Source organism: Volvox carteri, assembly GCF_000143455.1.
Source record: "Volvox carteri f. nagariensis unplaced genomic scaffold VOLCAscaffold_47, whole genome shotgun sequence".
Classification (NCBI taxonomy): Eukaryota; Viridiplantae; Chlorophyta; class Chlorophyceae; order Chlamydomonadales; family Volvocaceae; genus Volvox; species Volvox carteri.
Window position 1 is genome coordinate 1,081,301 of NW_003307590.1, and position 26,458 is coordinate 1,107,758.

General features: G+C 53.3%; 2 protein-coding genes across 2 annotated transcripts; both read left to right on the forward strand.

The window, feature by feature from the left end:
- Positions 1-2,686: 2,686 nt before the first annotated feature.
- Positions 2,687-19,810, forward strand: VOLCADRAFT_95903 (uncharacterized protein; the record flags this gene model as incomplete). The annotated part of the gene is made up of 29 exons (XM_002954921.1): positions 2,687-2,723; positions 4,292-4,354; positions 4,428-4,487; positions 4,857-5,461; positions 5,770-5,844; positions 6,527-6,595; positions 6,831-6,921; positions 7,382-8,220; positions 8,318-8,404; positions 8,830-8,967; positions 9,543-9,657; positions 9,778-9,815; positions 10,168-10,221; positions 10,447-10,631; positions 11,322-11,415; positions 11,991-12,093; positions 12,320-12,468; positions 12,873-12,924; positions 13,394-13,456; positions 14,249-14,343; positions 14,793-14,817; positions 15,276-15,415; positions 15,962-16,296; positions 16,778-17,042; positions 17,292-17,372; positions 17,748-17,810; positions 18,235-18,379; positions 18,725-18,873; positions 19,730-19,810. The coding sequence occupies 29 exons, from the start codon at positions 2,687-2,689 to the stop codon at positions 19,808-19,810; spliced, it is 4,296 nt and encodes a 1,431-aa protein (XP_002954967.1).
- Positions 19,811-23,226: 3,416 nt separating this feature from the next.
- Positions 23,227-25,778, forward strand: VOLCADRAFT_65396 (uncharacterized protein; the record flags this gene model as incomplete). The annotated part of the gene is made up of 3 exons (XM_002954922.1): positions 23,227-23,607; positions 23,989-24,248; positions 25,397-25,778. Coding segments are annotated over 3 exons (1,023 nt in total), but the record flags the coding sequence as incomplete, so codon positions are not given.
- Between the last annotated feature and the right edge of the window lie 680 nt (positions 25,779-26,458).

A 26,458-nucleotide genomic window follows, 5' to 3' on the forward strand; every position in this document is an offset into this window, starting at 1 on the left:
CTTATCCTGGTGTGAAGAAGATTTGAGGGCCTTGAGGGAAGGATGTAGGCGTGGTTGGGGGCACTGGCTGGGCCCCTTCCTGCGCTGCGTGGGAGAGTGAGAGTGGCCTGTCTGTGATTGTCGTTGACTAAGAAGGGAGTTGGGACGAGGTAAGGTGGGTGGCAGAGAATGTCCGTTGGGGACAGTTGGGGACAGCCGCTGTGATCTCTCGGCGCGTCTCAGCGCGTCTTTACGGATAAAAAATGTGTGATGTGGCAGAGGTGGGGTTGGAGAGAGACAGAGAGAGAGATAGAGAGGTAGAGAGGAGGGGGGAGGGGGGAAGGAGAGAGAGAAAAAGGGGGGGGGTGAGAGAGAGAGAGAGACGCGCGGCGTGGCGTTGTAGTAGGTTGTTGACGGGCGGTCAGGCGGATCACGAACTGAGCGGCTGTGACAACCCTCAGGACAAACGTCCAGCGGCCCGCAGCCATGTTATGGATTGCCGGCATTAAGGTCATGGGTCTGTGCACAATTCGGCATGCGCACCTTTGTTGTCGACGAAATGCCCTCGTAACATTGCCTTCAACAGCGCCTACACTGCGTGAAAGGTAAGCATTATGTAAGATGCTTGTTATGCTTAGGGTTTACTTTTATGCCGTGTTAAATGCCATTCGTGATTTCCCCGTGTCGTGATAATGTTACATAGAACGTGGCTATGGACGGTTGGTAAATAGCAATAAGAACAGCAACAATGCAACGCGGGAAAGGTTTCGGAGCGTGACTTCACATCACGTGCTTCCCCCTCACGGACTGCCACATCCCTGCAAGGAATTATACCAATGCGACTTTTCCCCTTTGATATACTCTGCCGCACTCCTTGTGGTCTCCTGCTGTGATTGGTATAACCTAACTTGCCGTGACGCGGGGGCCGGGAGCAGAGGCGAGGGAGGCAGGGGAAAAAGCTGCGCCCTGCACATTTTCACGGCCGTGTTTGGGTGCGTTTTCTGACACCACCTGGTTGGGGGTTCCCGGACGTCGCTGATGACGAGGTCACTTGCAGCGGCAGCGGCAGAAGCAGCAATAGTAGCAGCCGGAGATAACACACAAGGCGCACCGGCTTCACATGCGTCCCCGAAACCACAACTTACTCAATCACCTGTATGCGTGCGTTGAATGGTATGGTATATAGGGTTGCGCGACATAGGGTTGCGCGATATGTGCGTTGAACGATATAGGGTTGCGCGACACCCGATTGAACTACTACACGTGCTTTAGTACCCCACATGTCGTAAGAGTTGAGAGGAGGCGCTGGGGTTTAAAGCGCTTCTAGGAACCCTCGGAAAGTGCCGTCGCGTGGACTGGGGCTCAGCAATGGCCCCGCAGCTGGGTCTGTTCCGTGTTTTTCGGCTTAGTGGCTTTCCTGCGGCTTGTCTTTTTATTTTCTTCTGCCTTTTTTAAAAGGACGCCCGGGAGATGGCGCAGCAGCAGCGGCAGGCCAGGGTGACGGATTTAGAGGCTTGCATTTGTGCAGGTTATGCAGGAGGAAAGGTGTACGTAATGGCGTTGTGTGTTTGCTGAAGTGCGCACACATGGCTGTGTCGAAGTAAGGGGTTGAAAATTTGTCGGTGTCTATGTGGCGAGGCGGGTGGCCTGTGGTTGAAGGCTAGGATGTGTGTTGGTGTCGCGCAAGACGTATAAAAATGATGTCGACTTGCGGAAACTGGCTTCAATCTTTTTTTCTTGTAGGTTCCGTCTCAGGACCGGAGTCTACGCAGTCTAAGACCCGAAGACCAAGATCCGAAAACGTCTGGAGGAAGTTATTCTGTTTGACCTTGGGCATCAAACTCTTCAGGAGGTTCTATTTTCAATGTCAGACCGGCAGCACTTGTGTGCCTGGGGTATCTATGACATCAGCCGTTCCACCGTTCCATTCCTACCTGGCGCGAACTCCTGAAAACGGTGATTGACGCGTGGCCACGCATTTTGCCTCACTTTCATGCTGGTGCGCTTTCGTTTCGAGACGAAAGCGCACCGATACGTTGTTGTTTGGTGGATGTGCAGCGGGAGGTTAACCGAAAAAAAGTACCCAACGACGGAACAAAATACGAGCGTTTGTTCGTGTGGCGGGTAGAAGACAACGGTGCTCAAAATCGCGTGCGCATAGATGAACACACGCACCAGTGATCATGTCGGGTTGGAGAGCTGGATACTAGATGGTCGTGACACAAAGATCCCAACCGAATGATGCATTGGGGCTATGCGTGCGTTGAAGAGGGAGAACGGGGAGTTTTGCGCGACACCGGTGCTTTGCTTCAGTCGACACGCTGGTATATGTTCCATATGTTCTTTGACCAGGGGACAACAGCCTGGCATTTTGCGGACGTTTCACAAGTAAACAGTTCCTTTTCTGGGGCTGAAAACATTAATAAGGTATATAAAGTCTGGTGTTGCATCGTCACCTCTGTGGCTGTGCATCATCATCCGTGCAGGGCAGCATGGTCAGGCAGCACAGTCAGACGATGAAGGCAAAAATGAGCGGATTACATACTTCCATTTTGCATTAGGCTCCAAGCGTTCGGGAAAGGGACGAAGGGTTCGCAGGCTCCCAGGGCTGCATGGCTAGAGTACCGGACATCCAAGACTGCTAGTCCGTAAGATGAATCACAACCTTCGGCAAATAATATTTCGTCTAAACGTGTAGCCTGTTAAGATGCGTCAACCCTGCTTCCGAACACTTGAGCGTCTGGGTACGGTTGTGATAACTGTATAGGTTCCTGCTCCTGTGACTACGCAGATTAGATTATATAACATGGCTGTTTGTTTATCTCTCATCTTATACCTAGGGTCATTTAGTTAACTCTTTGGTTTGCCTGTACAGGCGTGGTTTGCCAGCTTGATGACATTAACGTTCCTACACTGACGAGCAGTCCTCGCATCACGTCGTGGTTATGTTGAAATGTCATTCGGTGGTTGGATGACATGATTCGTGCAATTGCGTTTGTTGACTACGAATCGTCGTTGATTACATGACTGCCTTTACGACGAGTTGTAGAGACATGAAATCGAGAATGTGATCCGATAGAGTGGACGATTGAATGGCGTTCTGAAACAAGCCCGCCGGTGACTCTTTTGCGGTACGAGAGCCCGTACAAGTCAGACATAGCTGACAAGCTCATGATTTTACCTAAACGTAAGTAGAGCTATAGCTAAGACATGCTAGTAGGCCCGAAGTAGAACGGCGATGCGTCCTTTGTCGTGCATCTGCTTGTACATCGGCCCTAGGATGTCATTCTAATCATTAGACCATCGGACTTCGCCTTAGATACGTCTGCCTTGCCAAATCATCTATAAAAAATTTCGCCGACTCATTATCAATACCTAAATCGCTTTCCTGGGCCCTAAGGGTTCAGAGCTGTTCGTTGGTGGAATTTTCAACTTCCTGGCATAGGAAACTTACTGGACGAATCTACCTGGTGAGACTTGTGTCTGCGAGAAATCACCGACGCCACTGAAAAGAATGTGTCAATGTTGTTGGCCACCTGGTCGCCACCCGCGCACTAGTTAGCAAGGGGCGATGTGAACGCGAAGGCTCACAGACAGCTATAGCACGCTGGTTGTCACTTGCTCTAGCTGTTAATGAAAAAAGGCTGAGAACGTCGACGCAGCTTAGAGCAGTACGATTACTGCCGTCGTTGTGCACGGTATCGTGACGCCCCACTTTTTCGGTGCCGATCGGCCCACCTTGGCGGGAAGGCTAGTACCAAACAGATGATAGCCTATGCTACGTCATTTGCGTTACAGATGAATAGCATCAATGCTATACCCAGCCTTGCACCTTCATCATGCGTTTTATCGCTCGCCTGCTCGTAGCAAGAGCCCGTAACGGCCCACTTGGCGGGCTGCGCAGAGGTAGACCTAACGCATGAAAACAATCCTGAATTCAGCCAACTACCGCCGCTACATATTAGTTAGATGGACGGTAGGGTTTGGTAATCTGTTTGACTATTGCCTAACTGTCGTACATGTACATTGCGTGGCTTGGTGCGTTGAAGGCGCACTTGATGCAAAACATGTCATTATGTTCGATTTGAGCCAATCGTCACTGATAGCTACGTAACCCCTAGCTTATGTTAGTGATCTTCGTGATGGTTGGCCGCTTCCTCAGCTTGGGTTTCCCGTGCATGGCTCTTACTAGGCCCGTCAGATGACCACCGTGCAACACCTGCATGCTACGGATGTTTCCGGCACGTACCCTATCTCTTTCCCTTGCCTTTCTCCCCCTCACCTTCCCTCCCTCTTCACTACTCTTCTACAGAAACACCCACGGCCCATGTGTATGCACACGGCACGTCGTGCCCATTCCTCGGTGTGCTTGCAGGTGTGGCCCTGCAGGTGACACTCTGCCGGCGCCCAGACGATGGCGCCCCTCTTGCGCAATGACTCACGTGTAGTCCCGACTGACGAGAACAGCCCCACGCCCGCTGCAGATGCACCTGCTGCTAGTCCTGAAGGTAGGTATGTCTGCATAGATTCAGGTGGCGGCGTTGGTGTTGAATTTGACTCTGTCCGCCGGAGCATCCTTAGGTGCATTTGCTGCATGTTCGCCTGTGTATGAAGACCGGCATGGCTCGCCGGCTATGCGGATGTTGTGCGTACATTCCTACGTTACACGTGGCGCCCTTTGATCACCCGTTTGTTATGAGTAAAGTTGTTGTCGAAATCCATCTTGTATGCAGGTAACAGAACGGCGCCGGCTAATCATGGGCTAGGCGGCTCCTCTAAGCGGCTAGGGGCCTTGCCAGCAGTCATGCCGCCTGCGGGTGCACGCGCCGCTGCACGTGCTGCCTCACGCGCTCCTGCACCTGCAACTCTACCTGAAGCTGATAAGCCTGCAGCCACACCTACCACGGCGCCTGCCGCGGCGCCTGTCGTGGTGCCCGCTGCAGTGCCTGGTACGGTGCCTGACGTGGCGCCTGCAGCTAAGCCTGCAGCTACGCCGGCGGATGCCACTGCAGCCAAGCCCGCCGCGGCAAGTGATGCTGCGCCCAAGTCAGCGTCTCCAGCCGCAGCACCTGCAGCAGCGCATACCGTGGCGCCTGAAGCCGCTCCTGCACCTCCTGCCGCGGCCGTCACGGTACCCGCTGCAGCTAGGCCTGCAGGTGCATCATCTCCGGATGATGATAGCGGGGTCGGCGGCAGCAGCAGGAACAACAACAACAACAACAACAATAATACCAGCAGGAATGCAGCAACGGTGAGCGGCAGTGGGAGAGGTAGCGGTGGTGGCGATGCTGGCATCGGGAGCGAGCCAACGTCGGAAGTAACAGACCATCGCATGGCGAGAGGGAGCCCCCAGAAGGCCCCCAAGGACCCGCAGCAGGTCGCCAAGGTGAAGGCGATGCTGAAGGACCCCAAGTCCACGAAGCCAGACGACGTCCTGGACGAGCTAGATAAGAACGGAGACGGGAAGCTGGACAAATCGGAGGTGCGTTTGCATGTGCATGTGACCCGCAGGACGAACCTTCATAACTATTGCCGGTTCGCAAAGTTCGTATGCTCAAAAAGAGAGATAGAGAGTATATGTGTGTACATATACTATATACACAGAGAGAGAAGAGAGGGAGATAGGGCGGGAGTGTAAGTGAGATTGGCAGTTGGGTGGAACCGTGCACTAGCACCCTTTCTTCTGCTGCACAGAGTGCAGCAGCTACAAATGTAAGTCAGTTTCTCCAGCCAAGAATATTGGTGCTTGCTGGGTCATGTTCGTTTCCTGTTTGCTTGTTTCGCACGCAGGTTGCGGATCTGTTGGACCTCATAGTGGGTCTGCGAGCGCAGTCAGCCTTCTTCAAGACATTGGTACTTGTGCAGGTAGATAGATATCATTAACCCCTGACTGCCGATGTTTCGGCCCGCAGCGTACGAGTACTAGGCATGTAGTGTCGCCGGTTTTGCCCATCCACGCGCTCATAATGTATGATGACATTATGGCGGCAGATACATATATTTACGTATGACTTGCACATGATTCGCGCGTATGATAAGTCTCTTTCATACTGGTAGTAAGGACGCGTGGATGCATGCAAATAACGACGCACATCGCTTGTTTGCTGCTTCACATATTTTTTGTGTCACAGCTACACACCTGCCTACCTATCCCAGCCAACGAAAGGAAGCTTTACGCGAACGGTGTAGAGCTTCCTTTCGTTTTGAAAATGACAAATATCTACCGGAATCTCATGCGTTATGACAATACCTCGCACTTTTACGTGCGAGAACATTTTCCGGGCAAGGACGCACATGCGTGTGTTGCGAAGTCCGCCTCCCAGCTAGCAGGGGCTGCAGCTGATGATGCGAGGGATTGCTTGCTATCCGCATATCCTGCAGCCTTTGATGCCCCGAGATGCATGGATGACCAAATCTAGAGGATCTATCAGATATATAGCCATGTAATCCATGAACCTGCGATATGTTGGGGTCACATGAGAATGCTGTCGATTGCTTCATTTGGTTCGATAGTCGTTCTTGGATCCATTATTTGTTTTTTTTGCAGGCTATAGCTTTATTGGTATTGCTTGCTGCACTCGCTGGCATGGCCGCAGCCATCGTTTACTTTGCAAAGGTGAGCAACGGCCGTTACTTCCCTGCCTTATTAATAGTGAGCCGTCTCTCATCACCACCCCAGGGAGAAGTGTACCCGCATTGTAACCACCTTACATACAGCACCTCTGCACACGCATGCATATGCGGAAGCAAGGGGGGCAAGGAAAATGCATGCGTTATTCGCCCGCCAATAGGCCCAGCCCATCATCACGCGTGATGATCGCGTACGCGCAACCGGACAATGAAATGCGCAGGACACAAAGCTTAATGGCGGTACTCTGGTCGACAAGAAAACGGGCAACCCGGTGCTGGTATATAGTGCGGACTTCCTGGTTACACCGTCAGGTGCGTGCATAAATGCATCATCATCTGCTGTGAGGTTATATAAATCATGTAATGCCAGTGCCATACAAGTAAGCCCCTGAGTAGGCGGCTCTACTCCTCATATTATGCTGTGCTACCTGCTGCATATATGCAGCAGAAAAGCTTTCTGTCCAGGATCTACCTATCAAAGGCGCGTACTCTAACGCAAGCTACAAGCTTAGGTATTCCACGTTAATAAAAAAACTCGCTGTATAAGACAATTGCCTCGCCCTGTGTAGGTGTTAACATCCATTCATACATGCAACCGGAATAATAACTTAGTTCAGGTTGAGCGCACAGGTTAAACTGCAAAATCGAGTGCCTGCTGTTTGCTTACATAGGTAACGGTGTCATCGAAAAGGGACACCATGACATATTCTTTATCTTGCTGACCACAATCCATGTACTCGTGTGACTGCGTACCATGAACGCACGCACGCAGGGGTTCTGGTCAGCCGCAGCTCTACTGCCGACTCATCATCATCGTCATCATCCGGCAGCGGGGTAGCAGTAACGGCCAGCAACACGTCAGCACCGCCGCCCCCAGTAACCTCCCAAGCACCGCCGCCGCCCGCAGCCACCTCACCTGCTCCTGCAACCGGCCGGCGAAGTCGCACCCTATTTGAAGAGCTCATGTACCCCGACGAGCGCGAGCAACCCGGCTATCAGGAGCCACTGCCACAACATAAGGGCGTTGGCGAGCCGCATTGGCCCCAGCAGCAGCAGCAGCACCGTGCCCAGGAAGGAACTGGCGGGGGCTCGTCGTCCGCAGCTTTATCGTCGGAAACGAAAGCCTCCACATCGCCATCCAAAATGTCACGCAGCAGCGGCGGCAGAGCTTTCTCCCGCATACTGCAGCAGCAACAGCCGCCACTGCCACCGCAGCCGCCGGGAGGGCAGCAGTCGCCACAGCCACAGCCGCCTCAACAGTCGCCGCCATTACCAGCGCCACCATCTACCCCGTCTGCTCCATCTACACCACCTCCTGCTCCATCTCCCCAACAATCCCAATCTCCACCTCCAGCCAGCCCACCGTCCCCACTGCCATCACCTCCCCCACCTACCCCATCTCCAACTGCCGCCCAGCCTATGAACAGTACCAGCAACAGCACAAGCAGCAACGACACTGCGGCTAGTGCTGCGGCTGAGGCAGCTCTACAGTCGGCTCTGGGAACTGTTCCCTCGGGCGCCGTACCGCTGTCTACCTCTGCCAGCACTGTGGCCATGGGGCTTCACTCCGCTCTGCCCATGTCGGTACTCAAGGAGCTCAGGTACATCCAGGTACGTGCTGCTGGCCCGTGCTTGATCGCGCATGCGTGCATTTATTCGTTCCTAGTTTTGTATGTTAGTTCCCTTGGGCTTTGGTCGTTGCGTGCAGGCATGTGCTCTGCTGAGCGTTTGTATACATGTGCTTGTTTTCCTTCGTAATCTTGTTATGTTCACGTGCGTGCGCTTCATCGAGGGGGTGAGGATGCGTGCCTCCGTCGCTCGTAAGGTGACGGTAGCTAGCAGCTATTAGGAAGACATGCTTCAACTCGCTTCTTCTCACGTGCTTCAGCAAGATCACAGGCTGCACGTAAGGGGCCACTGCAGCCGATCATCAGTACCTAGCTGTGGATGGAGGGATGGAGGGATGGAGGGACGCATGTACCTAATACACACACGCACATAGCTAGCGCAATGCATACACATCGCGTCTGGTCGCAGGCACACACGGCTCTTAGCTGCTGACTAACTTACAGGCCTCACCTACCAGCTCGTGTAAATACATTATTAGTTTCGCCCAATTTTTTCCTTTTCGTCCTTTGTTCATTCCACTAGTCATCTGACGGGGCACGGTACGGTACGGTACATATGCGCACTCATACACGCGCGCTCCACTTGCTGCAGATTAACTCGAGCAGCACGGGCGCAGACCTGAACCTGTTCGTGCTGGCAGTTGCCAAGCTGCCTGCCCAGCTGGAGGAGGGCGCGCCGTACAGCAGCTGTGAGGTGGTGCGAATCGTCACCTATATCGGCACCGTGACGGTGGGTACAGTTAGCTCGTTCGTTTGTATCTGTGTGAGTGGGTTCGTAGGTAAAGTGCATCAAATCGAGGGCCTGTCGTCGTCAACTCTGCGTGTTAGCGACATTATCACGTGATAACGCCTGCAGAGCCCCGTGTATCTCTATATATATGTACGCGCATTATACAAAATACACTATATACTATACAGATGTTATAGATCGTATATGTAATATACAATATAGATATAAATAAGAGGTGTCATTATATTATATACCGATTGGCTTGCCTGCTGGCCGATTTACGGCTTTTCGAAGATCCTTCCCTTATACATACATACATACTAAGTCAGACATACTAAGTCAGACATACTAAGTCAGACAGACAGACAGACAGACAGACAGACAGACAGACAGACAGACAGACAGACAGACAGACAGACAGACAGACGAGCACCAATAAAGTCAGAGAGCATGTACAGTTGCACCCTGTAATACCTGCAAAAGCCCGCTATCATGTCTAACGCAGCCGGGGACTAATGCATATGAAAGCCGTGACAATACGACGGACCCTCCCAAACCCGTACCCACATCGGCAGGTTCACGGATCTGAACTCGAGTTCGGTCAGGAGGACAGTGTTGGGGATGTCTTCCGGGATGCAGGCTTCATGGTGCGAGGAAGCGGCCGCAGACGGATGCTGAGCGATTCGTACGGTGAGCAAGAAATAAATGGGTATGCAGGCCTCGTTCAAGGTTGTTCTCGGTTTTGATGTCATTACCTGCAAAGTCCCCGCTGCAGCCTTATTAAGGTGCATATGTCTTTTGGCTCCCCAGGTATTACCGGGCACTTCAATTTCATTAAGGACATCGAGGTACGCGAGGGCCTGCCGTGCGGATTTGATCCTGGCTAGTGATAGGGCACAGGTAGAAGGAGCCATCATGTATCAGGACCTCGTATGCCTGCGTGCCCTTGCTTCGCTTGAAAATTAACTCCGGCACGGCGTCCTCGGCTGTGATGTGGCGCGAGGCAGGATAAAGTGCGCGGCCACTGAAGCAATAACATCTTCTGTATGTACCACGCAACAACCGCAACCTCCTCAAGGTGGTATTCCTCGCAATCTCGCGTACGGCTCCGTACGGCTCCTCCTTGGCTACGACTGCGGCTCGATGTAGCTGCGGCTGTTGCCAGTTTTTTTACCGCTGATGCCGTCGCCGCCTTTGCAGATTGTCAATGTGCCGCCCGGCGAGCCGAAGCCCAATATCGCACCTATCTACCAAGTAAGTACATCGATTGGCGATTGGCAGGGGCACAAGGATACTCTTCTTTGGATACGCCAACGGTCTGTATCAGCCTGCGTGCTGCTCACCCACCATATGTATGTATGTACGTACGAGAACACATATGCGTCTGTACGAGCACATTTATACGTCTTGGAAACGAACGTAGCAGACGTGAAATGCCAGGCGATACATCATGTGTTCATCTGTGCGCTGTACGCGCAGATGAAGATGCGAATTTACGACGAGTGCCCCAAGCTGCCGGATAGCAGCGGCACGGCAGCCGAGGCCGATGGCTGCTTGGACCCCGACACGGGCCTGGACCGGCCAGGCACTGTTGTGCTGGACGGAGTGCGCTACATGACAACGATTCAGACAGTTACTCGGCAGAACGATGTAGTGCTCACAACGTGAGTAATAAGTAGTTCAAGTGATAGGTTGCCATACCTTCCAAATGGACTCATCAGTTGCCCGCTGGGCAGAAGCCCGCTGGGCAGAAGCCCGCTGGGCAGAAGCCCGCTGGGCAGAAGCCCGCTGGGCAGAAGCCCGCTGGGCAGAAGCCCGCTGGGCAGTGTAATTGACATAGCTGCACGTGTACGTAAACACGTACGTCAAGCAAATATCTTCCAAGTTAGCGCGTGACTAGGTACGCATGTAGTAGGATGTGAAGATACATACATAGTACGGATGTCGTATTTTGATTATAATGCGTGGACTGTTGGACGGGTATACGTTGCGAATGGGTGTATGTACATAGCAGCGGCGACGGCAGAGGACGGCTCTGCTTGCGCGCGCAGGTATCATGCGGTGGTACGTGAGCCCTACCTGGGGATGGATGGGATGAATCTGAAGGAAGGGCATTGAAGGATTGGGTCGAAAGAATAGAGGGGAATGAATGGCAGGGAAAGAATGGACCTGATGAGTGGACGGGGAACGATTGGATGGAACGGATTGGAGGGGAACGAATTAAATGATAGCTTGCTGAATCGCAGCCTTTCCACCTACCTACGTGCTTTGTGCGAACAAGTCATACCGCAACATTAAGAATTATCTGCATGCGGCTCTCGGGACCTCCTGGTTGCATGTACAAACACGTGCAGGACGGAGTACCCGAACTATGGCCCGAACCTGGTTCGCAAGGAGCTCATGAACGAGACATCAGGCGAAATCTTCGTGTGGCAAGAATTATTCCAGGTGCGCGCGCGCGTGTGTGTGCGTAAGTGGGTATAGGAGTGGGTACTAAGAAATGGAGTTGGCGGTTTTAGAGAGAGCCATGTGCGCCTGCCGCCTGAACAGTAGCGGTAACTAGACAGTATCCTGTCGCTTCGGAGTTTGCCGTGCGCATCTACGGCAAAAGCTACCTCAAGTCCGTGCCATGTCAATGTGTGAGAACAGGCTGATCCTGCTGTGTGGTACGCAAGCGTTTTTCCAGCGAGGTTGTGATTACAGCGGATCCAATACGCGGATTATGTGATTACAGCGGATCCAATATGCGGTATTGCGGTAAAGCGATGTATGAGTGAAGCGATGTACGAGTGAAGCACGTGGATGCCAAAGGATGCCCGATCTGCGAGCGCATGCCGTCATCGTAGTCTGCTTCATTTTTGTCGACTCGATCGTGCTGTGCGAGCGAGGTCGCCTGCTGCCCTTCAGCGCTGCCCGATTCACTGTGCATGAGTTGCCCATTACATACAACCGAGGAACATACAGCCATAGGAAAAGCAAAGGCCCGCACGCTGTGCATGACGTCCGGTCACTCGCCCTCGCAGGCTACCCGAGTCACTCACTGCGAATACCTGAGTGGTTCTGCCGGGGATGGGGACTCCCTCCGCTCACTCATCAGTGAATCTATTCGTTCATTTAAATTCCTCGGTAAGAACGGTTACGCCGACACCTGCCTAATTAGGTAGGGTACGCGTACCGCCACCATGCATGAGACCTTCTTTGATAATGTGTGAGTCCCTCGCTGTTGCAATTGCATCTCTAGTACTGAAAAGTTCATGAATTTGAAATGAAATGCAGTAGCGGCAGTCGCGTCGTCCATCTACTGCTCATTTACTTAGTCGCGTCAATCCTTCCATAATTGGATTACGGCCAGGTTACGAGTTGAAGCGGGGAGTGCCAGCCCGCCACTTCCGACTTACCACTCGGCAGCCCGTATTGCGGGAACGTGACGCCGGCAGCAGCAATGCCTTGGAGAACGGCAGCATAGAGTACGACATGAAGCTGGTCGACGTTGACTTCTGGGTGCGTGAGCACTACATGTCCAGCTAGATACGACTCCAGGGTTGCGACGCTGTCGGAAAGAACCCACGACCGAAGTAACCTCAGTGCCTGAGGTTGACGACATCCGTCCCCTGCTTGCGACAGGGTTATTACAGAACAACTGGCAATGCTGGCATCAATGCACAACTGGCATTTTTCACAAAAACAGTGATGAAGTGCCATCACAGAGTCACACGCGCCCTGTTTGCAACAAACAAATAAAAACGCGTTCGCGCCGAGTGCCATACTAAAGCGCCTTAAGTGATGACTAGAATGCGCCTTGCATTCAAGCAGCCCGGACCTAGGGAACTGCCTTACGCACGCTTGACGGGTGGCTAAACTCCCCCGCACCTTCTCCAACGTGTTTGCGTTTTTCATTTCGGCAGGATACGTCGGACATCGGCAGCGTCTGTTCAATTGCGAGAAACAACTATCCTGGTACGTGCGCACGAATGGATTAACTGTACGGCGTTTGGTGGCAAAACACATCCTTTGTCATGCACCATCCATTACATACAGTAGTTGCTGCGGCGGATTTTTTTCATGCATCCTTTCTGTGGGGAGTCAACGGGAAGTCATGAAGGCTCCATTGAGCGTAACAGTCCGAGGGGGAATACCCGAATGGCCAAATATAACCCCTCCGGAAGTTTCCAATTCATAACACATACGGAGACCAGTACGCGTCTTATTATTGGTAGTGATTAATACACGCCTTGATTGTGCGTACCGTATAAACGGGACGGAGGACCGAGGCGTATGTATGTACCACCGGATGCTGGGAAATCAGTATCCTAACCGACACGCTCGCTAGGGTTGTGCAAGGTCCAAACTAATGCTGCTCACTCATGCTGCTGACTCGACTGATCTGGCTTCGTCCCGTGCCCTTTCGTACACGGCCGTTGTGTAGTGGCGTTCGAGATGGTTCATCCGGTGGCTGGAAACTCCAAGATCCACGTCATGAGCTTTCGAGGTCTGTACGCAAGCGCGTGTCGATGGCGCCTAATAAGGCTATGCGTTCGGCTCTTCGTATGTAGGACAGTGCAGACGAGTGTTCAATCGGTAGTCAGTCCTGAGTACGGTAGTGTGGGGCACGGGTCAATCCCTTGGAATCCGCTGTAAAAGGGTTCGTTCATTCATGCAACAATGGTCGACCCTACCTGTGAACTAACTATCTCAATCGCATCACAGATATTTGCCACAGACGTCGACATTTGCGCTCCTGCACGAGGGCCTTACTTTGTGGTATATCGGTCGGAAGGCTGTGGTATGGGTGGTGGTGTTCTTGCTGATGTTGTTACAGGGTGGTTAAGCTTCACCAGTGGCCTCCTTCCCGAGGCAATTCCCTGCTCTCCCCTGCTAGAGGGGCTCCTAAGCCATTCACCCCATCCGACTTCAGAGTGTACTCTTTGGGTTTGGCAACTTACCACCAGCATCCAACCAAATCTAGCGGATCAACGGCGCCTCAACTTAGATCCTGGTCAGCTCGCGAGATGATATTATCACGTCCTACACCGTCCACAAGATGGGGGGCCACCTCCCATTTCACCACCTCTCAAGCACCCGAGAGGTCGGCAGGCGGATTTGAACCCGGGTCGACCGGGAGCAGAAGTCAGGCCTTAACTTCTGCCAGCCGCCTGCTTGCTGTCGGCGGTGCGCCGAGCTATGGAGGGGCAGCCTACGGCAACTCGCCATTGCTTGAGCGTCCTGTATCTGATTTGCCCGTGATTTTCGTGCGTGTCTTGTTGCCATGCTGTGCCTGCAGCTGGTATCTTGCAGCCAGAGGACGAGTTGGCCGTACCCGCGAGCTTCAACGATACGGACAGCCCCCGAGGCTGTCCTGGACCGCGTTTCACCAGCGTAAGCTCGTGCGCACTTCAAACAGGTTATGTACATCTTTTGACATGAGAATTATAAGGTTACTTGCATGCTGATTTTGGGCTATTAAATCGAGTTACATCCGCCGAGTATTTCCCCACCACCCCACCAATCTGGGGGGGAAAATTGACCCCAATCCACATCCTCATTCAGCTGAACCATACCGACTTACACTACATGTGAACACGTCCTTAGTCGCGTCGGTTCGAAAAAGGGATGATTAATCGTTGTACGATGCTTCGCTAGTCACTCCGTCGATTTGACGAGATGGCAGTTCCCCGTACGCACGTACTTTATCCAAGCTACGGTCATGTGTCGCGACAGAGAGAATTCATGATGTCGCCCGTTCGGTACCTTAGATTGCAATTGCTCCCTACCTGCTTACCCGTTCCCCGTCGGCGCGCGACTGTTGTTATTCGTATTGCTTGCAGGTGCCCACGATGACAAGCCCCTTTGGTAGGTATAGTGCGTAGTCGCTCTGTTTGGCGCCGCCTGCAAATTGAAGTATCTATCGAGTTGGGTGTATCACGCTCTAGATGCGCCTCAGCATTATGCATCCATCTGTCACAAAGGAGGAGGCGGAGTATGTATGTGAAAACATCTTGGCATCCATCCATTAAATAGCAAGGCACAAATTATCGATTGATATCCTTTTATAATAATCTATTGAATAATTATGCATGTACGTATCTGCATATCACCCTACCTGTGTGACAAAGTGGAAACCTCGCTGCTTAACAATCAGCACATCCAACCAACGGATTGAGTCCAAGCCATGACCGGCCACCGGCCTTGCTGTGTGGTTCCATTTGTCCATCAGCCACCTAGCTATCTTCAAACGTGCATGCGTGGCTATGCGTGTATGTGTAGTGGATGAATGAATGGACGACATATCTGTACGAACGTGCTCGCAGGACCGGTCTGGGAGGCGCCGCCTGAGGATCAGCTGGACTCCGTGCTTTTCACTTCCTACACCAAGGTTATTGCTGATCCAAATGACCCCGATATTTTCCCCGGCCTTGTGGAGGCCTCAAACAAGGATTATCCGCCTTCGGTACGTTATGGAAGTACTTCTGTGTACACACATACCTTACTGATCATGAAACAAAACTCACGATATCACGATCACGATAATCATCACGAAAAAAAACACGCATTTGGCCGCCGCGCGCTCGATGCAAGTGCATATGCACCCATTAGTTTCACAGCTTGTCAACGTATCGCTACATGAACGCGCAATCAAGCCTCGCCGCGGAGGTGTCTTATTTAGGTGTCTTATTTATGCAATTAGATTGTAAGAGGCAGGCTTGATTACTGCAGTATTTCCAGGCACGTGTTTACGTAGGACGGATTGACGACCCCATCACTGCTTGCCCATGCTTGTTGGCGTAAGCCGAACCAACCTGTTCACCACGCCCCAACTTTCGCATCACACGCAGCCCCAACCTCCATCGCCGCCACCCGAGCCGCCTTCCCCAGAGCCACCATCTCCTGAGCCCCCTACACCACCCCCGTCACCAAGCCCTCCCCCGGAGCCGCTGGTCCCCTCGGCACCCCCCCCTCCACCACCATCCCCTTCCCCGCCGCCACGTCCGCCAAGTCCCCCTGCACTGCCACCACCGCCAAGTCCACCAAGCCCTATGCCACCTTCACCATCACCCCCATCACCCCCACCATCACCTCCATCGCCACCCCGGCCACCGCCGTCACCGCCACCGCCGCCACCCCCACCCCCCGGGCCGCCGTCTCCTCCGCCGCCACCACCGAAGCCACCACCTCCACCTTCTCTGATTGCATTACTACCAGTCGCAGGAGCAGGCACCAGCAGCGTGCAGCTCGGTCAGAGGCGCACGGCCTTGGCGAGGTCCTCAGGGGTGTACTCCGTTGGGCGGATGGCCGCATCGCCCTCACAAGCGTCACTAAATGCCGCAGCAGGTGGAGGTGGTGGCCGCGGTTCCAGTAATAACGGCGCCTCCAGTGTGGAGCTGATGCTGCCGGTGCAGGAGTTCCAGGAACAGATCTTAGAGCCCATCCTTCGGACCGCCAGGTAGGCAAGCTGGCACGCGCCATGTGTACCTGCGAGGTGTTTAGTTCGCAGCATCGGCAGCTGCCGCAGCACCAGTTTTGGGGTTTTACCCACCGGCCATTAGAGCTTTGGTTCATCTCCTTTGGTTCGTCTGTCAACAAGCGCCGATATATGTATGGCAATCGGGGTAAATAGAACCGTACATTGCCATGCACCGGTGTCCTGCACAGCGAACACATTCATCTTTCACGCGGTCGGCACAGTCCGATGGCCTTTTTTACAACTTTACCGCAATCCCGCCCGCCTTTTTGCTGTTTGCGACGATGATGCTTGCGTAAATAACGGCGCCCGGTGTACGCAAACTACATGTACGTGCCTGCATACATACAGACGCACGGGCAACAGCGACACCCTAAGTGCGCTAGGCATCACCGCTGCGGACCTTACTTCTATGCTGGCGGCGGGGACGGTATCGAAATCGGATTCGGAGGCGAAGGTAGAAGAGGATTTCGCACCGGGCAAGGGCCGCAACCGGGCCCTCCTGCGCCATACCCGCAATTACACACTGTCGAATGTTTGCGGAGTCTCCTTCTCGTCCGACGACCAGGATGCGCGCTTTAGCTACAACATCGATTGCGGAGGCCGCCTTTCTTGGGTAAGTAGCTTGGACGCAGGCAATAATCAATGTACTATATCGATGTACGTACCATTGTACGGCTTGTACGGATATAGTGCGTGGCCTACATGCTACAACGGTCATCCAAGCGATATGAAAAAATGATTGTGAAGCGTGTGATTATGAGGTGGCTTCCCACGTGCAGAGAGAGAGAGAGGTTGCAGTGTGGCGCACATGAATGCAACAATGTATGTATGTATGTTTGTGTGTGCGTGTGCACGTGTGCAGCCCCCCAATGCAGATGTGACGGGTCAAATGGCGGTCCAGCTGAACCTCACCAGGAAGACTTCCACAGTGGAGATACGAGCGGTAAGATTCGTTAGGTATGCAAGGATGCCGAGATCCCCCACCGGAGAGAGAGACACCGCTGTCAAAGATGTAGCGTTCCAAATGCTGCTACGTTTGCTAACGGACCGTCTATCCAGCTAGGTGCCGTAATAAGGTTTCCATTACAAGGCATCCTAGGCCATATCGTCACTTGACTTGGTCAGGAGGCGGATGGATGCCTAGACCTAGCTATACATTTTGACACATCCGTAAATTCATTGTGACTGCGCATCCTTTTGAACGTGCCAGTCACGCACGCCGCACGCGCGTGCGTGGTAAAACCCTTTTTCGTGCAGATAGACTATGTGGTACACGCCTTCATCCCGTGCAACTGTATGTGTGCGTTTCCATTTGCAGTGCCAAATTGCTGGCTGCATCAACGTTACAGTGGACATCAGGCAGATGCTGCAGAATATAACGGTAAGCTACCGACAATTGTATATGCGTACATGTAAACGGATCCTGTGCACACACCCGTTAATGAGCGGCTGGGGCAATGCGCGTCTGACTGTCTTGCCAGAGGAGTAGGAAGCAACCGGGAGTACGTGTTTGGGAATACCGGCAGTAAACTGATGGCTTTCATCCAGTTGTCGTTTGCTGAGATGCATTTCTGTCTGTATGCCTTTACATGACACCATTACCGCACGTTGGGCAGGGCTGGGTGTACTTATGGTATACTCGCGCACCTGCAAGGAAGCCCCTGCTGCCGTACATCGGCACGGAATACGACAATAACGCCAACTGGCCCCCGAGCTACCTCTCTTAGTTTAAGCCGCTGTATTCCGCGCCTGCAGCTTGAACGTGTCGTAGCACTAATTGCTCTGTCTTTCTCACACGCGCACAGGGAACGGGTTTGGCGAACTTGTTAGCGAGCTACGGCATCTCTCCCTCACTCAACCTCGAGGGAATCTGCGCCTCGTATGACAGCATGGACAAAATGGGCGTCCTTTCCAGTACCATGAAGGTTCCCAACAATAATAATGTTGCATGTAAGTCAACATTACATGCAACCTGGTTAAGCAAGGAAATACCTGCCCATGGTCCATCTAGAGAGCTCTAGCTAGGCATAAACATCAATAATGGAAAAGAAAGAATGGACAGAAAGCAACTTCGGACGTAAGTCGCTAGGCCTGTGTTCTCCTTCATGCACGTTTCATTTGCTTCCCTTATTGCCGGCTCTGAGTGCCGCGCGCTCTACACTTGCCAAGCTGGCCTGCCTGACACTTGTACGCCTCTCGCATACCCACCTAAATCGCCGCACAATCCCATAAAAAAAGTACATGCCACCCTAATTGTTCAATCGATATTTCCCGCCTTACGTACACACTGCTCAGGGCTTCTGTGGCAGCTTCGCTTTGAAACAGATTTTGAGGTGCGCAAAAAGCTATTGCGCCGCATGTACGCTCCTATATGTTTTGAGCGTGTTAGATGGATAACGGCCGTTTTATTTCTTCACCCTGTCTTGTGTTTCGTCCCCTTGCGGGTGCGTTCCGACAGCCTAATAACTGATAACTCACACCGCTGGTATCCGTTATCGAGGGTTCGTCTATGCCTCGTCCTCCAAGTGCTCTTACTGTGGTTGCTACAGTGGGCTCCAGACTCACGAAGAGTAGAGCCAGCGGGCCAGCTGGCCGTGCACTGCACTAGAGGCTAACATAAAAACTAGACTCCCACCTTACTATGGTTTATCCCGGGTACCTATGCTGCTGGAGTCCCTTTTTTCACTGGCTCTGTGTTACCTAGCTAACATATAACTATTTGGAAACCTTCTGATCTTGCCTCCTTGTCCGCCCGGCGTGCCCTCCAACTCCTCCGCGTGTATGCCGTCGGTCATCTGACGCCGCTGACCTCGCTGACTGGCGTATTGTGTACGCATCCGCCTGCCGCGGACGGTTTGATGCCCTCCCACGCACACGTACAAACGTACGTACGTACATACAAACAGAGTTGCTTCGCTATGGACACAGCAGTTGTGGCGCTCCAGTACCGAGCGTTATGCGGTTGGTCTCTTTGCACGAAGACACGCTTCGACTTGGTCCTTACACGCGGCACTGGCTGCTAACCATCATACAGTTATTTTGACCTGCCTGTCTACGCTACTCACGTACCCCCTGGAAAGAGTGTTGAACGGAAAGTCGATTGATGAACGTCGCACGATAGGTCCAGGCCGCCTGCATGGAAGCTGCATCCATTTCATCTCAGTGACGCACCAGCCCATTTCCCACGCCCGCACACATTATCCCGCGGATCTCGTTGTTGCGCACTCGGTTTGGTACAAGTCGCGCACCGCTCGATACAGATACGCACATGCTTCTCAATGGATCGCTTGTCATCAACAGTGCATCAGAGTGCATGAATCTCATTGGTTCACGTCCCAGGGAAGTGCTAGTACCTTTTGGCAGCCGGATGACCAGCTGTGATCGGCAAGTAAATTTTATTCTGTGGGTATCTATGAATCGAGGAATATTATGCAGACGTACGTTTATCACCAAGCGACGGCAGTGGGAACCAGAGCAAAAGCGCTTTGATGGGAACTATCTGGTGTCGCGTCATACGACTGTAGCATCGACAAAACACGTGCGTACGGCAGACGTACGGCGTTTTCCGCCACATCTGTATGTCGATTGGTTCACGCCTGTACGGCACAGCACAGGGCTTCGGTTTAATCGGTCGTTTTAACTAACTGACACTCAAGTGCACCCCATGCAGTTCGATCTGACGGTCGTATGAAGTTAAGGACGCGGCAGGCACGCATGGTCGATGCATGTCGATGCATGGTCGCGTGATAAAGATAGGTAATTGCATGCAAGGGTTTTATGGCCATGTTGGGAATTGTGCACAAATGCGCCGTACTGTTGATGAGTTTGCCCTGCCTCCCGCTGCTGATACGAGAGGTCCTCTGCCTGTGCCTGCGATCTAGGCAGAACCAATCACGCAGGCCAGCCTGACGACTCATTCGGCTTGCCTGCGTGATTGTTTCTTCGGAAGCCAGGGCATGGCTTCTTTTGTTCTTTCGGGGCGGCGCGCATGCAGTTATCCATCCCAAGAATAATCCCGACAATCCGTATGTGCAACGTAGGGGGCTCGTAGGGGAATGCACGGCTGTACAAACGGCTAGGTGTATCCGAACAATTAGCATTTCCCAGCGCACAAAGGTGCACGCGCATCCAGGTAGAGCCGCTTAATTGTTTTTCAAGAGATTGTATACGGTTGTCAGCTGCTCCGTCACACTGCGTTAATCCGTTTAAGCTGTCCATGTGTATCGCCGACATCGAACACTACTCTGGGGACGATGCTGCTTCGTTATTTCCTTGTATGACTTCATCCTATTCATCATGCTGTAGATTTTTACTCTCCTTTTAAATTTTTACTTGTAGTTTACCATGACAGCTAGGTAAAAACATATGTCTAACGCAGGCAAGTAACGGCTGCACTGTAGCTCACCAATCTCTCTAGGTGCCTGTTTAGGCTGCGATGGTCGGTGGACACCATGCTGCTAGTAGTAGTAGTTCTCCATTTCTGGACCATCCGGACAGGCAGCCTCTGGTCATGCATGTACGGCAGGATGGCAAGCAACAGGCAAGCCGTTAAGTCGACAGGCAGGCTGGCAGGCAGAAGGGAGTTCTGGCAACTGGGTATGTAGTGGGTGTGGCTAATGATGACTCACATGCAGCAGGCGTGCGCTTGCTTAGACCTGCCTGCGACGGCGTACTAGCGTGTGTGGTGGTGTCGGGCTTTGACTTCTTTAGTTTGGTGTCAGCAAGAGGAAGTAGAGGTTCGCTTAGGAGTGAGCATATTGTTTTGCTTAAGAGTGCCTGCATGCCGGCATAGCTAAGATGTGCTAAGAACGCAAGCCTTTGATTTGTGAATTAATGTAACCCTGTTAACCTTAGGGATTTGACCTTGTTTAACCTTTCCTATGCATGATGAATCGCATCCGTCGTGTTAACGTGTAAGCTGACGTGCATGACCGTCATCATGTCTGGCTGCCTCGTGACGCACGGAGCGAATTACTTGTTCGCTGAATAATTTTGCATTGAGGGTGTAAGCTCATCAAATGATCATCTGGGATAAAAGCGAGATTGAGTCTGGGCGCAAAATAAAGCCTTCATCACGTTCCGATCGAAAATGTTACATGCAGCAGCGGCGTACCGGGCCCGCTGCTGTCCGATTTCTTATTTAAAAAGTAAATGAAATAGCATCTTAACCTCGTCTATGCGCTGAAATTAATAGGCACGCGCGCAGGATAGGCACGGCGCGGGCACACATCCTATTCCACAAAGCAGCTACCGCCTACATCAGTCTACTTGCTACTAGCTGGCGATCAGCATGGATAGGCGTTAAAAGATGGAAAGAAATTCTATGGGTACACAAACCAATCACTTTCAACGTCGGACAGTAGATAGATGGAATCCAAAAAAGAGAAGTCATCCTAAAGAATTGTACGCACAGGTCGTTCATCACACAGGTCGTTCATCGCACATTTCGTAAAACACAGCGTTCTTGGTCAAATTAACAGGCTCGCAGGAATCCTCTATGCACAAGATGCTTGGAAAGTGCGCCCAATAAGTACGCCTCATCCCAACAAACGCTCGCTGAGCCCTGCCGTACATACGAAGCAATGTACGAAGGTTGCAATTCGCTAGGTTGGTTTCCCTGGAGGCACACAACGGCGGCGCAACGACGCAATGCGTCAAAAGCGAGTCGAATAACATTTCCCCTTGGATCCTACAAGCTTCGGAAGCCAACAGCAGCGAGCACAGATTCTGGGTACGCGCCCCCAAAACACAGATACAGGTAAAGAGGGGCTCCGTAGTAGGGCGACCACGCAGACTGCTAGTGCTCTTCAGCCCTGCGATACGATTGACACTAACATGTAAAGCTATGCTGCTATGACTTGCATGCCGGCACTACCCTACATCACGCATCCGTGCATGCCAGAGCGAATAGGACTGCTGATTACTAATATGGACAGAAATACATGCCCTCCAGCTTGCCATGTTTTATTTTGCCGAGTCAGTGCATTTCTTTAAGCTTCGCTCACTCTTGAGGACGGCTTGGCTTGGGGCTACCCATGGGCGGGCTTGGGGCTCTTCGCCGGCTCAGGGCTGTGGGCAGGCTTGGGGCTCTCAGCCGGCTTGGGGCTCTTAGCAGGCTCAGGGCTCTGAGCGGGCTTGGGGCTCTCAGCAGGCTTGGGGCTCTTGGCTGGCTCAGGGCTCTTGGCTGGCTCAGGGCTCTTGGCTGGCTTGGGGCTGCCAGCCGGCTTGGGGCTCGACGCCGTCACAGCAGCCGCCACTATTCGTGGAGAGACATGCGATGTGGCAGCGTATGGAATAGATTATCAGGCGGGCTACAAATGCATACAGCTGGTGATGAATTGCGAGTCAGGCGGGAACCTATGCCGAGGTATGCATGCACGCATATCGACGTGTGGCCACATGTACAGCAGGTAGGGACGCAATACATGGCGCTTCCCTGGGAAATACATCAGCGGGGCACGTGGCAGAAACTGCACAGCTCGCAATCAAAGCATCGCACGCACGTTAGTATACGCATACATGCGCCAAACAGTGTTCCCAGCGGATGCCAATGGAACCACGTGCTGCATGCATGATGATGTCGTTCACCCACTGAATACTTGCCATGCATACATACATAAGCCCCGCAGATGGATATACGGAGACAAGTGCATTCATCACTGTCCAACATGCGACGACAGATAATCATACAGATGGGTACGGCCAAGCTTGAATCTGCTTGGTCATATAGCACATGCGGTGCATTCATTTATTATGTTATCTAACACTTACAAAGGGAGCGGCCAGATGTGCGGCCGCCGCTGGGCTTGGGGCTCTTGGCAGGCTCAGGGCTCTCGGCAGGCTTGGGGCTCTTGGCTGGCTCAGGGCTCTTGGCTGGCTCAGGGCTCTTGGCTGGCTTGGGGCTCTTGGCTGGCTCAGGGCTATGGGCAGGCTCAGGGCTATGGGCAGGCTTGGGGCTCTTGGCTGGCTCAGGGCTCTTGGCTGGCTCAGGGCTCTTGGCTGGCTTGGGGCTCTTAGCCGGCTCAGGGCTCTTGGCTGGCTCAGGGCTATGGGCAGGCTCAGGGCTCTTGGCTGGCTCAGGGCTATGGGCAGGCTCAGGGCTCTTGGCTGGCTCAGGGCTATGGGCAGGCTCAGGGCTATGGGCAGGCTCAGGGCTATGGGCAGGCTTGGAGCTGGCTGTGGGCTTGGGGCTCAATGTGCTGGCAGCTTCCACTGCATCACAGGAGGAGGAAGGGCAAAAGGAGGAGGGAGGCGGGTGATGAGGCACATACAAGCGCATGGCTGGATGTGCAGCGGGTACCACGGCAGGCGTCACATGCAGGGAAGGACCGAGCAATATCTATTTGATCTCCGCTAAGGATATGCAGCAGAGCCAGGCAGCGCTTCTGCGTGGGCAGTCGTGTCTTACTCCTGCTTATTACATATCCCTGTATTTACGCAAGCTTTGAGAGTCGATGTGAGTCAGGAAATATTGGTGGTTGCTCGCGCATTCCAACACTTACACAGGGAGCGGCCGAGCTTGCGGCCGCCGCTGGGCTTGGGGCTCTTGGCAGGCTCAGGGCTATGGGCAGGCTTGGGGCTCTTGGCTGGCTCAGGGCTCTTGGCTGGCTCAGGGCTCTTGGCCGGCTCAGGGCTCTTGGCCGGCTCAGGGCTCTTGGCTGGCTCAGGGCTATGGGCAGGCTCAGGGCCCTTGGCTGGCTTGGGGCTCTTGGCCGGCTCAGGGCCCTTGGCTGGCTTGGGGCTCTTGGCCGGCTCAGGGCTCTTGGCAGGCTCAGGGCTATGGGCAGGCTCAGGGCTATGGGCAGGCTTGGAGCTGGCTGTGGGCTTGGGGCTCAATGCGCTGGCAGCTTCCACTGCAAGAAGATTTGAGAGGAAGGAAGGCGGGCAAGGCAGGGGAAATGCGGTTGTAGTGATGCACAAACGTGAGGTCAATGTGCGGCGGGTGGCTAAACCGCCAGATGCAAATGTTGACGCAGCAATCCATGGCCTCATGCGACAAGAGTAAGATGTACGTGCCCTACCGTTCTGCCATATTACAAGGCTGACACATTGAGTAGGTGCTGCTGTATATATGATGTTTGGGACAGGGGGGTCATACCTTCACCCTGTGGTCGCTACCCGGCAGACCCTTCTTTCCCCGGTATTTCGGGGCACCCTCATCCAGTAACCTAAGCCAACTTCTCAGTGGATCGCTCAGATTCACCATCCACCATCCGCATCCAACGGAATCTGCCGGAGCAACGGCGGCTTAACTCCGTTCCTGATCAGCTTGCAGGTCAACTTTATCCCAGGTCACCACCGTCCATCGACTAGGGGCACTTTTACCCTCCACCATTGGAAGGATTTTCCCGGAACCTCCGGGGGCATCAGTGTGTCCTTTTACCAGTATTGCCTGACCTATTATGTATATATGTGCGCACCCTGCTCAGGCTTGTGTAAATGCGGCCGCAACGTGAACACATAAGCAGTTTTAGGTGCGCCTCTAGCTGCTACAAAGCCCCTCGCTTACACAGGGAGCGGCCATGCTTGGTACCCTTGCTCGGCTTCGGGCTTGAGCCGTGCTTGAGGCGTTCAGCATGCTTCTTGCTGTCTTCGGGCTTGGGGCTAAGTTCCTTGGCAGCTGCCACTGCAATACAGATGCGAGGGGATGGAAGGCGGGGGTGGTTGAGGAGGCTCGAACGCATGATCCTTCACTGTGTGCCGAATGACTGGAACTGGCAAATCCACGCACGTCAAGCATGAAAAGCTAAGGCTAGAGCTCTGTGGACTTTGCCACCGACCAGCGCAAAAATGCCTTGCAGAAAGACATGCAGTGAACACACATACATACGCATACGCACAGATGAGAGAAGTGTTACCCTGCGCATCTAGCTAATCCAAATTAGGACAGTTGTCAGTCCAACATGGGATGCGACAGGTAGGCAGGATTTAGTTGGGTACTGCCTCCGCGTTCACTTACAAAGGGAGCGGCGCGGCTTGGCACCTCCGCTGGGCTTGGGGCTCTTGGCCGGCTCAGGGCTCTTGGCTGGCTCAGGGCTCTCGGCAGGCTTGGGGCTCTTGGCTGGCTCAGGGCTCTTGGCTGGCTCAGGGCTCTTGGCTGGCTTGGGGCTCTTGGCAGGCTCAGGGCTCTTGGCTGGCTCAGGGCTCTTGGCTGGCTTGGGGCTCTTGGCAGGCTCAGGGCTCTTGGCTGGCTGAGGGCTATGGGCAGGCTCAGGGCTATGGGCAGGCTCAGGGCTATGGGCAGGCTTGGAGCTGGCTGTGGGCTTGGGGCTCAATGCGCTGGCAGCTTCCACTGCAAGAAGATTTGAGAGGAAGGAAGGCGGGCAAGGCAGGGGAAATGCGGTTGTAGTGATGCACAAACGTGAGGTCAATGTGCGGCGGGTGGCTAAACCGCCAGATGCAAATGTTGACGCAGCAATCCATGGCCTCATGGGACAAGAGTAAGATGTACGTGCCCTACCGTTCTGCCATATTACAAGGCTGACAACACATTGAGGTTGTGCTGCTGTATATATGTATGTGCGCACCCTGCTCAGGCTTGTGTAAATGCGGCCGCAACGTGAACACATAAGCAGTTTTAGGTGCGCCTCTAGCTGCTACAAAGCCCCTCGCTTACACAGGGAGCGGCCATGCTTGGTACCCTTGCTCGGCTTCGGGCTTGAGCCGTGCTTGAGGCGTTCAGCATGCTTCTTGCTGTCTTCGGGCTTGGGGCTAAGTTCCTTGGCAGCTGCCACTGCAATACAGATGCGAGGGGATGGAAGGCGGGGGTGGTTGACGCGTCAAGGCTAGGCTCGAACGCATGATCCTTCTCTGTGTGCCGAATGACTGGAACGGCCAAATCCACGCACGTCAAGCATGTCTATGTCAAATTCCAGTTGGAGGTCCGGGTTTGCGCAGTAAAGTCAGTCAGTCATGCGATCCGAGGCGACACAATGAGTGGGGAACCGACTTTTAACCAACCTGCTGTTGCCGTGAGGAGTATTGTGGCAATGAAAAGAGCTCCTAATCCTTTGTGAGATGACATTTGAT